Source organism: Otolemur garnettii, unplaced genomic scaffold, assembly GCF_000181295.1.
Source record: "Otolemur garnettii isolate 467f Iridium unplaced genomic scaffold, OtoGar3 scaffold00102, whole genome shotgun sequence".
In the NCBI taxonomy this organism is placed as follows: domain Eukaryota; kingdom Metazoa; phylum Chordata; class Mammalia; order Primates; family Galagidae; genus Otolemur; species Otolemur garnettii.
The window spans coordinates 7429134-7441008 of record NW_003852497.1 but is presented as its reverse complement, the minus strand read 5'-3'; the positions used below and the strand labels follow the sequence as shown (position 1 = coordinate 7441008).

The 11875-nt window shown below is 37.7% G+C and overlaps 1 protein-coding gene across 1 annotated transcript in view; it reads left to right on the top strand.

Moving 5' to 3' along the window:
• The window catches only part of WRN (Werner syndrome RecQ like helicase), a 140105-nt gene that overhangs the window by 31844 nt on the left and 96386 nt on the right, over positions 1–11875 (top strand). Inside the window, exons 8-10 of the mRNA XM_023517018.1 lie at positions 3122–3236; positions 8378–8807; positions 11039–11119. Of these exons, the coding sequence (XP_023372786.1) occupies positions 3122–3236; positions 8378–8807; positions 11039–11119 (626 nt within the window). The remainder of the gene's footprint in view (positions 1–3121; positions 3237–8377; positions 8808–11038; positions 11120–11875) is intronic.

Genomic DNA, 11875 nt, shown 5'->3' with positions numbered 1-11875 from the left:
TCCTGGGTAGCTGATGTGAGCAACAGGGATGGAAAACTTTGACCAGGAAGAACAAGATTTGGGGATAAGTCACCCAGTTGATTTTAGGTCTATTAAAGGTGAGGTGTTCAGTCGACATTTAGATCTATAGGGTGTAACTCAGAGGACAGTTTGAGTTAGAGAATAGAGAGAGTCCCGAGTAACTCTTAGTGTTTGACGTTTGTGTGGGGGAGGGGACCCCAGAGGAGTCGCCGTAGGCACAGGAGGAAATAAGGTGGTGTGTTGTGCAGAGCACCAAGTGGAGGATGTTATCAACTGTTTTAAAGTGTGCTGAGAGTTGGAGAAACCGAGGACTTAGAATTAATTATTAGATTTGGCAATGTGGCAGTCATTTGTAACCTTTAACACAGCAGCTTTGTGTACTGGGTGACAGAAGAGTGTTTCAAGGTGTGGTCGTTTGGAGCAAGTGCTATTAAAACAGAAAAGGGTACACAGGTATTGGTCACATGAAGGTGCTAACCATGGCCTCAGGAGAATGTGGGTGGAAATAGCTAATATGGATAGAGGAGTGAGTCAGAATAAGTATATGAAAACAGCTTTTTTTTTTTTTTTTTAATAGAAGGGTTCTTACTGTGTTGCCCCAGTTGGTTTCAAACTCCTGCCCTCCTGTGATCCTCCCAGGTAGCTGAGACTAGGGGCCCAGTCTATAGGCCCTGATTGGAAAACAGCTTTTTCTTAGGAGGTTGTTTTGGTTATTTTAAAAATTAAAGCTTGTATTAACTTGGTTTTTAGAAGCTTAGTTTGGAAAGGTAATATTTATTGAAATCTACAACACATGTTTGCTGAGTACTCACTATGTGTCAGGCACTGTTAAAATTGCTGGGGAGTATTCACTGCACAGAACAGAGCAAGCCCCTTCACTGCATTTGACTGAAGTCAGGGAGCAAGTCCTGTGGGTATCCCAGGGAAGAGCATAGCAGGATTGGAGGAAGGTGAATGCCTGTGCGAGTGGTTGCCCGCCTCCTTTGCTGAACGGTGAGCACATTTGAAGTGAAATGAGTTAGGAAATGAGGCTGGGGAGGCAGCTTGGGGCCGATCTTTTAGGGCCTTGTAGACTATGAATCCGTCTTATTAAGGAAAATAAATATGATGGAGAACCCTTAGAGGGTGTTGAGCAGGAGAATGACATGATTAAAATTTTGTTTTAAAAGGATTTTCTGGCTGCTGTAGGAGTGCAAGTGTTTAGGTGGGGAGTTAGGAGGCTGTTGTAATAGTCCAGGCAAGAAGCAATAGTTGTTTGGATACACTAGGAGCAGTAGAGGTGGTGGGAAGTGATTGATTCTATAGACATTTTGAAGGTGCTTTGTGGAAGATTGCTGGTGAGTTCTCTGTGAGAGGTGAGATAGAGACAGAATAATAAGATATTTTGGTCAGAACAACTGATGAATGGAAGGGTCAGCTGTAGTGGAACGATTATGGGAAGAATAGGTTCAAGTGAGAAAAATCTAGATTTTAGAGCTGGACATGCTAAGTTTTAGATGATTATGGATGGAATTGTGATTCTGGAGTTGGGAAAGGTTGAGGTTGGAGAAGTAACGTTGAGACTCACAAGTACAAAGTTGGTAGTGAGGGCAGGGAAACTGGTTGAGATAAAGTAGGACTGAATGCAGAGAAGATGAGAAGAGGTGTTTATCAAGGGCGCATCAGCCTGAGAGAGCATCAGAAAGGATGGAGAAGGGCGTTAATGGAAGAGAACATATAGGAGGTGTATTCTGAAACCACGGGAAGAAAATGTTTGAGATCTGTGTCAAGAATTTAAAATAAAATGAATAATCATAGTTGTGTTTTATTTTCAACTACATTCAACTAGGTGTAGGGATCAAGTAGATAAAAAAGCTGAGTTAAAATTGGGCGGCACCTGTGGCTCAGAGGAGTAGAGCACCAGCTCCATATGCCGGAGGCGGTGGGTTGAAACCCAGCCCTGGCCAAAAACTGCAACAACAACAAAAAAAGCTGGGTTAAAATTCAAGAGCAGGGAGTTTTGCCAGGTAAGTACCACAAAGGGAGTGAAGAGCAAAGAACTTGAGCATCTCTGTATTTAAAGGGATAATTATTGTGGCATGGGTAAGAAATGAATGTAAGGAATTGGTGGGGAGTGGGAGTGGGGAATACAATTAGGTAAGGAAAAGGTGGTAGAATCAATAGATTGGTTCTGAAAGTATCAGAGAATTGGTGGGAAAGGGTGCTGGAGAGAAAGATGGGCATGCTGGCGTCCAGAGGGGGATGCTCACAGCTGAAGTTTGGAAGAGGTGATTTTATTTATAGTTACAAGGTCAAGCACATGACTATAGAATTGGGTGGCTAAAGTCAGTTGAAGAAAAGATCGTTGGAAATGAATGGATCAGGGAGCTGAAGAGACCACAATCTTGGATGGAACCTCTCTGTGGCTGCTGAATTCACAGAAGTAGTGGTGGAGAGAAAAACAGCTAACGAATCAGGCACTAAGTCTTCAGTGAATGGAAGGATGTGATTTTGAGATCACAAGATAATTATAGTAATCAAGAATAGCAGGTTATATATTCCTATATCTTATGCTTCAGAAGAGGTGGGCTTTTTGGCTGATAAGATAAATGGCGATGAAGAAATTCTAACCAGGGGAAGGGTTTGGGAAAGGTGGGCAGGTTTTATGCTGTTACTGGAGAGAGTGATGTAACAGAGAGAATGAAGATGAGACCTTGGAAGATGATCAGTGATTAGAAACTGGCATTTAGTGTTGGTGATGGTTATGGATAAGGTTTTGGGTAAGGTTATGTTCACCAAATAGTATTAATGAAGTAGCAGCCCAGATGTCTTAGACTTATTTCTGATGGTAAACAGTGCAGGTGGTTTCACATTCTCATTTGTACTGGCTTCTGTGAATGCAGATTGTTTGCCATTTATTTTCACATTTAAATAGCAAATCTTTGAAAGGCATGTAAAGTGAGGTGATTTGGGAGTTGTATAAGGAAGTCTTTTTGCTGGAATTCATTTAAGGAAAGAAAATGAAAATATGAACCCTGATACTACTGTATAATGAAGCAGCTAAGTGACTGTTGCTGCTTTGTGGTTTAAAAATTAAGATTGATTTTTTTTCTTTTTTTAGAGGAGGAAATCCTACCTGGTGACCTGAAGAAACAATTGACTTCAATCTCTGAGGAGATGATGGATCTGGCTACACATCTTCCTGACACTTTCAGAAAACTAGAAAATCCACAAAGGTTAAATATTAACTTTTTTTAAAAAATCAATTCTGTTCTCATTGCATTTTCCTATATATGAAGAATTACTGTTGATTAAGGTAGACTCTTAGAAATTTTCTTGAATACATATGCACACAGACCGAGAATACATTGAGAAATATCTTTCTGGTTGTTAAGGGAGAACATCCTATAGATGTTTTATGAAATGAAAAAGTATTTATATTATGCCTTTAAAAATTATATCTATATTTTTTGTCAAAGTAAGTACACATTACAAAAATATTTAAGATTTCAGAATTGTCCTTTTCTTTCTGTTTATGAGCGTCTTGTATTTAATTATAGTTTGGTCACTTGAAATAAGGCAACTTTTTCTTTTTTTTGAAACAGAGTCTCTGTCACCCTGGGTAGAGTGCTGTGGTGTCATAGCTCACAGCAACCTCAAACTCTTGGGCTCAAGCCATTCTCTTGCCACCGTTTTTCTATTTTTTAGTAGAGATATGGGGATCTTGTTCTTCCTGGGGCTGCTCTCAAGCTCTGGAGCTCAAGCAATCTGCCCTCCTTGGCTTCTCAGAGTGCTAGGATTATAGGTGTGAGCCACTGCACGGAGCCAATAAAAGCAACTTTTATAGCTAGTAGTTTCATTTTTTTTTTTTTTTTTGGTTATTTAAGAATTCTACCTCATTAGACTATGAGAACAAAAAGCATTCAAATTTCAAATATTGTTTTATAGCAACAGCATTAGGAACTTGAGGTATTTGGATCAAATGTTTTCTACAGATTAATAGTCCTTGGACTGCTGGTGCTGTGTAGCTAACGCTTTCTGGAATCAGACCTTGACCTGGTTGTAATTGCTGAAAGACTTTAAACCTCTAAAATCAGGAATGCCTTGAACAGTAAACAATTACAATGTGATAATACAATGTTGGGCCCCAAAATACCTTGTAGCAATGTGAATGTAGAATATAGTTGGAGTAGAAAGAATACTGACTCTGAAAAATGCAGTGTCAACGTGTTCTTTTCTGGATGAGATTTGTGATAGATTTTGATTGAGAAATTTAAAAATATGGTACAGAAATTCAGCTCTTTTTCAAAGTCATTTTTCCTTCCAGAAATATGGTTTAGTAGTTTTTATGTAACCTTTAGAATTTCTGAAGAAAGATTCAAACTTTCAAATGGGGAAGGATTCCAGTAAAGCCAGTTCTTACTCATTTTTACAGTTTTTCCCTTATGAAATTAGAATAATCACCCTTTATGTGGTGTTTTACATGCATTTTAGATTTTTACACTAGATCTGAAGTATCAATTATATGTAAAATGCATATGCTTAATGCTTTGCTTTATAATGTCTGTGAAAGTCAACTAAAATGCAGAAATGAATTTCTTTTTTTTGAGACGGAGCCTCAAGCTTTCCCCCTGGGTAGAGTGCCATGGCATTACGCTCACAGCAACCTCCAACTCCTGGGCTCAAGCGAGTCTCCTGCCTCAGCCTCCCAAGTAGCTGGGACCACAGGCGCCCGCCACAACGCCTGGCAATTTTTTGGTTGCAGCCGTCATTGTTGTTTGGCGGGCCTGGGCTGGATTCGAACCTGCCACCTTAGGTATATGTGGCTGGCGCCTTAGCTGCTTGAGCCACAGGCGCCGAGCCCAGAAATGAATTTCTAAAATGTTTTATTTGGGAAGCAAGAATTGTAGTTTGTGGTGTTCATATATATAGAGCAGGTAGTCTTTGGTATGTACAAAGAGCAAAGAGAAGGTTGGCGGTTTTATGAAAAGGAAAAATGTTATGTTTTGTTCTGAAAGTTAAGTCACTGGCACCAGTAAAGACTGGGGGATGTGGCCAGCTCTCCCTGGAGAGTCACTTCTATGGCTTAGCGTGGCAGCAGGGGGTTGCACTGGCCATCAGGGAGATTGGTTTCAGCTTCATACAGGCAGTTTCAGCAGCCAGACTGGCAGAGCATTACATTCTCAAAAGTACTCTGTGTGCTTTTTCCCTCTGGCCCCTTTACCCTGATGTAGTTGGGTCCGATAAATGACCCAATTTATGTAATCAATTTTCACATATCAAAACTAAATAGGTTTTTGGCTCCGGTGCCTGGAGTATAGTGGTTATGGCATCAGCCATGTACCCCAAGGCTGGCGGGTTCAAACATGTCCTGGGCCAGCTAAACAGCAGTGACAATTGCAACAAAAAATAGCTGGGTGTTGTGGCTGGCAACTGTAGTCCCAGCTACTTGGAAAGCTGAGGCAAGAGAATCGCTTAAGCCTGGGAGTTTGAGGTTGCTGTGAGCTGTGATGCTACAGCACTCCACCCAGGGTGACACAGTGAGACTCTGTCTCAAAAACCAAAACAAAACTAAATAGATTTTCTTAAAACTTGAGAATGGGAAATATTGGGTCTTGTAAAGCTTTAGTGTCAAAATGAGAACTAGTTAAATCTCTTATTTCATGTTATTTGTAACGTATCTGTGGTAATATCTGACTTACCTAGATTATACCTCGGAATGAAGAGGGAAGAAAAAAGGGCTCTGAACCGTCAAAAGCATGTGTTCAAACTTACTGTCTGCATTTCCAGAGTTAAAAGAGGCCACATTCAGAGCAGTTTTGCTTTTTGTTTATAGATACAGTTTGATATCTTATTAAAATGAAAGTGGACCACAAGAGCTCTTGCCTGTGATCCCTGTGTTTTGGAAGGCTGAGATGGGAAGACTGCTTGAGTCCAGGAGTTAACCTGCCTGATCAACATAGAGAGGACTATCTTTACAAAAAATTGAAAAAATTAGCCAGATGTGGTGGAGCACACCATTCATCTTAGTCAGGAGTGGGGAACCTACAGCCTTAAGGCTTCTAGCTCCTTAGTGTGGCCTTTTGGTTGAATCCAAATTTTATAGAACAAGTCCTTTTATTAAAAGGGGTGCAGCAGAGAAAGATGAAGCTTTTCTTGTCTACTTTGGTGTTTAAAAAAGAACAATCTTGAAATCAGAAGGCTACTGATGAGGTGGAGGATTGCCTGAGCCCAGGAGTTTGAGGCTACAGTGAGCTGTGATTATGCCACTATACTCCAGCCATGGCAACAGAGCTAGACCCTGTCCCCACACCTTCAATGCCCCCCAAAAAAGAAAGAGAAAGAGTGAGAAAAGGAAGAAAGAAAATGGTGTGAATAAGGAATAACACACACATGACGCCAGCTAGGAGTCAGCTGCAATCAGTGAAAGAGTGGACAAAATTATAAAAATTAGAACTAACAACTCTGAGAGAAGGTTTGTTTCAGAAGGGAACAGCTTTATGCTTCAGCGGACCCTGAAGGTGTTGGTTTGTGGAGTGCTGCTTAGTCATTCATTTAAATTTGATCTGTGGTGTTGTACTGCTGTCATTTGCTCTCCATTCTGCTGGGTGCTGAGTCTGTCTGCAGGTGCTACTAATGTGCATATTAACAGTCCTAAAAATGGAAGGAAAAGCACACTGTGCCTACTGAAGAAGGCAGGACAGCCTTCAGTATTTATAAGAGTAAATATTAGTTGTCTTATATGAAACATGTCATCTCTGAATGACTCTAAATGAATCCTTAGAGTCTTTCAGTCGGTCTGGGCCACTGCTGCTGTTTGTATGTTACAGCATTCTATGTGCATTTAACTGTGTTATGTATCTGTTCCTGCTTAATTATTTGCATATAGTTTTTATATTTGAATAATGTATATAATGCTAAATGTGCTTCAGAAGATTTAAAGAATTTTAGAATGTTGAAATTAGTTTTTTGCTTTTAATCGTGCTCTTGATTTTGTTTGTTATTGTAGACTTTGTCAACTTTAGCTTGAGTCCATCCTAATGATACTGCTTCCATTGTGGAAATAACTCAGGAAACAAACTCAGTAGTTTTGATAGTTTATTTGCATGAAAGATCAAATTTGTACTTGAGTCATTAATATAACATTTTAAAAGGCATGTCACATTTTATTAAGCATTGATTTTAATACAGACATATTAGAAGACCTAAACAAAAGCATTAATTAAACAGTAAAACGTGTCTTTGCTCATCATCCTCCCTTCAGTCCCTCTAATTTCTACTTTCATCTAATACTTTAAAATTTCTTTAATAAGCTCTACAACAAATAGACAAGATAGTATTCCTCATTTTATCCTCTCGCCGTGGTCTTCCATTCCACCTAACCAGGTTTGGTTATAATATAGCCATTTAAAGTTAATAAGTTAAAACAATGTATATGGGCAGCTGCAATGAAGGGATTCAGTACATATTTATTCATATGCTTCTTATTTGTATTTTCTCCCTTGTTATGTTTACCTACTGATGGGAAGAGTTCTTTTTTCTATTCCAAAATGTGTGTGTCCAGTTTTGAGACTTTTGAAGCTGTGAAATAGCATCATATTCAACTTACAGTAGCATGAACACTAATGTGTTACAATTGGGACTAGCAATTGCTCAGGGAGTTGAAAAGTTAGATACAAATTTTCTTTTAGCTTAAAATATTAATGTATGTTTCTTCCCAATATTTTGGTATATGTCAATCATTTTCATTACTAGTTAGTAGGCCTGCTGCTGAGAGTTCTCCAGAGTGTTTCTTATTTGAGCCATACCCATAATGTATCATCTGTAATTCCTAATTTTAGTTTTTTTTTTTAAATGGAAGGTTACTTAAGATACTTGAAGCAATCTGAGTGCAGAATCCTAGGAATTTTTAAGATACATCTTCCCAACTTTTCCAATTCTTTTGACCATAGTGTATCAAACAACTTTTTTTTTAGAAGACATTTTCTAAGTCTTTCTATGTATTCAAATTAGAATTTAGTAAAATAGTTTTTCATGTTTTTGTGGTCATGTATCATTGATTCACTTTCCATTTAATTAAGTTAATCACCACAAAATAAAAAGTATCACTGGAAAAAACACATTTAAGGCTGAACACTAGTGGCTCTGAATAAAGCCCACAACTCAGCTGTTGGATGCAGAGAGCCAGTTGGGTTAAGACAGTAGCCTCCTAGCTGTGCTAAATATGGACAGTAGGGAATGAAAAGGAACTTTCAGACACCGGGTTCTGGAAGTGAAGGTCAGTTTAGAAAGCTTTTACTTATTAAAATGCTTTAAAACTTGTCCTTATAGTTAATGCAGTTAAAATTGAATTAACCTTGCTTAAATTTTTTTTTAGGGTTTCTGTCCTGTTAAAGGGTATTTCAGAAAATCTGTATTCACTGAGGAAGGTGATATTTGGTTCTACTAACACTGAGGCTGAAATGAGGCCCAGCAGTAATTTTATCTTATCATTGGAGGATTCAGCTGCTGCTGTAGGAGCACGGCAGAAAAAAATTACAGAATATACACGGTTTACTAACGCTCAAGATGCAACATGGGAGCCGATAGCTGACGATTTAGCTAAAGAGGATAGAGAAAATGTACCTGGAAATGATGTGAAACCAAAAGAAGATGGATTTGACAACTGCGTGGAGGACAATCAATGGAAAGATCCTGCGGAAAGAGCTTGTTTGATGTCATTAGATATCACAGAATATGAACTTCAGATTTTGGAACAGGAGGCTCTAGATAAATCTCACCATGCTGTTACTTACACATCTGCTGAGGTAGTAAATGAAGATGAAACACTTTTTGTAGTTATGGAGTTGGCTATCTTTTTTTCTGTAAAGATGCAAGTGGTAAATATTTTCGGCTTTGTGGGATGTAAGGTCCTGCCACTGTAGGGTGAAAGCAGCCGTAGACAAATCGAAACTAAATGCATCTCTGTGGTTCAGTAAACTTGATCTACACAGACAGTGGGGCCGTATTTGGCTTGCAGGGCGTAGTGTGCTGCTCCTGATTCAGGACAGTAAGCAGCATTGTAGAGTGGAAAGATTTCATGGTGTCAATGGACGTTTGTTGTAATTTGCTATTTTGTCATTACTTATGCTTTTTTTTCATAGTTGATATCTCAACTTTATTCCTTTCGTATCCACTTTTGGTTACTCTTCTAAACTTGATTTTTGAAGGTGATTTTTTATTTATTTATTTTTTTTTTTGCCCTAGGCTGGGTTTGAACCCGCCACCTCCAGAATATAGGGCCAGTGCCCTACCCTTTTGAGCCACAGGCGCCGCCTGATTTTTATTTCTTTATACAGAGTTTCTTTATATCCTAGTGTAAGGAATTATCTAATAAATTGATATTTTTGCTTGACACTAGTCTTTATTGTCATCCAGAAGTCAGACTTTTTCCCTTAATTTTTTTTTTTTGAGCAAGGGTCCCCTTTTATTACGCACTTTCGAGTACAGTGGGGATTCAGAGTTCACTTGCATCCTCAAATTCCCAGGCGCAAATGATCCTGCTGCCTCAGCCTCCTGAGCAGCTAGGACTGCTTGTTTTTTGTTTGTTTGTTTTTCTTTTTTATTAGGAATGGGGGTATTGTGTAGTTGCCTAGTCTGGTCTTGAACTCCTGGCCTCAAGCCTTGGCCTCCCAAAATGTTGGGATTATAGGCATGAGCAACTGGACCTTTCTAAAATTTCTTAATTAAATTCTTTAATTTTTTGTTTGTTTTTCATTAGTTTAAAAAATTACTTAAGATGCTCATATTCTCTAGAATTTTATTCACTTCATTTGTAGTAAGTTTTTTTAAAAATTAGATTTTGAAAACCATTTACTAGAGTTATTTCCTGACATTTTTCAAGTGGCAGTGAAAGTCTTAGTATTTGAGAAATTCTCTTGTTTTGGTAACTATATTAGTAATAATTAATATTAGTATATAAGTGCATTTTATTTTTCAAAATATTCTCAGATTAACCATTTACAAAGCAGATTCTCCTTTGGGGAAATATCATTTTTTTGCTAACAGCTGCCTTACTCTTCGTTTTTCTAAAAATTTCTTTTTAGGTATACACTAAAATGATAATGTCTCATATACCGTTATAGAATTATGATCAGGATTTTGTGATTTGACATCTTTTTTTGTGTATTAATTATTAGCATTGTTTTCATTATTCGTCAGAGACACCTTTAAAGAGACCTTTTCTCTCAGTAAAAACCTTGTATCTTTTTTGGGGGGAGCTTAATTTTTGTAGGTTAGTTAAGATTATATTTTCTTTTTCTACTTCCAGTTTAAACATTAGGCATTTGGGGGGTCCTTTTCTGTTACTCTGTGGGTTTCTTTTGTGTCAGTTCTCATACTGTTGAACACTTGCTTCCTGAGATTGCCACATTATTATTATATAAAGTTTTTTCATATCCCAATATCAGGAGTAGACTGAGAAAATAACATCTGATACTGTTTTCCAAGTTATATCTGTATGCTATTTGTAAATGTTGATTTATTTAAGTATACTATAATGAGTTATAGTAGTTTTTTATAACTTTTACAAAAACTTTTGTAACTTTTTATAACTTTTTTTATCCTTTGGATATAAATGAACAACTACTATTTTTGCTTTGTACAGAGTTTTCCAACAGTGTGAAGGGGTTTTTATACTCAGAAAATTTGGGAGGCAGTTTGACATTGTTTAACGAGAGTTCAGCTTGTCACTTTGTACTGTTATTTAGAGAGGGGGTTTTGTTTTAAGTTTATTTATCTGACTTGTCTACCTTTCTAACTATATTTCTCTTTTTCTCTTTGGTTGTTTCTTTGTTCTTCTCTCCTCCCTTTTTCCTGTCTACTTACCATACCAAACAAAACCATACAAAATTATAAACTTATCAACATATTAGAGCAGAGGATGTTGTCTAAAGATATCTAGTGTATAGGAGCTTTATTTTGCAGAAAACAAATGTTATGGACTCAGTTGTACTAGAAATTAAGAAATTAATTTTTGAAATACTTTTTTTTTTTAAAGCCTTTATCTCCCAAGGATAGTGAAATAGATACTTCTTATGTAATTGAAAGTGATGAAGATTTAGAACTGGAGATGCTCAAGGTATGTTTAAAATTATAAAAAAGTTATTTCTTGTTTTTTCTTGAGGACAATTAAATTAAAATATTAACTAATTCTAAACAAGGTGTCCCTGCAATGAAATGGCTACTAATTATGAACATTAGATTTCATGTTTTCCAATTCATATTTCTTTGCATGTTATATAGTCTGTGAACAATGTTTTTAGAATGAGTATACTCATTTCTCGATATATTTTCTTGCTTTTTTTTGAGACAGGAAAAAGCACTCACTTTGTTGCTCTCAGTAGAGTGTCATGGCATCATAGCTCACAGCAACCTTGGGCTCAAGTGATTCTCTTGCCTTAGCCTTTTGAGTAACTGGGGCTACACGTACCCTTATCAAGGCCTGGCTATTTTTAGAGATGAGGTCTTGCTCTGGCTCAGACTGGTTTTGAGCCTGTGAGCTCAGGTAATCTACCTGCTTAGGCCTCCCAGGGTGCTAGGATTATAGGTGTGAGCCACTGTGCTCGACCTATGTTACTTTCTTAAGAAATTCAGAAAAAGATGGCAAGAGAAACGGTTTTGGTTACATAAATCACTTTTGTACCAATTGAGTCAAAGTTGGTACATGAACCCATGGCCCCTACAGTATGCACTGTGCCTGTTAGGTGTTGATTTGCCCATCCCTTCCTTCCCATCCCACCTATTTGAATTTGATGAGTGTTATTTCTATATGTATGTGTAAGTGTTAACTGATCAGTTCCAATTTAATAGTGAGCACATGTGGTGTTTGTTTTTC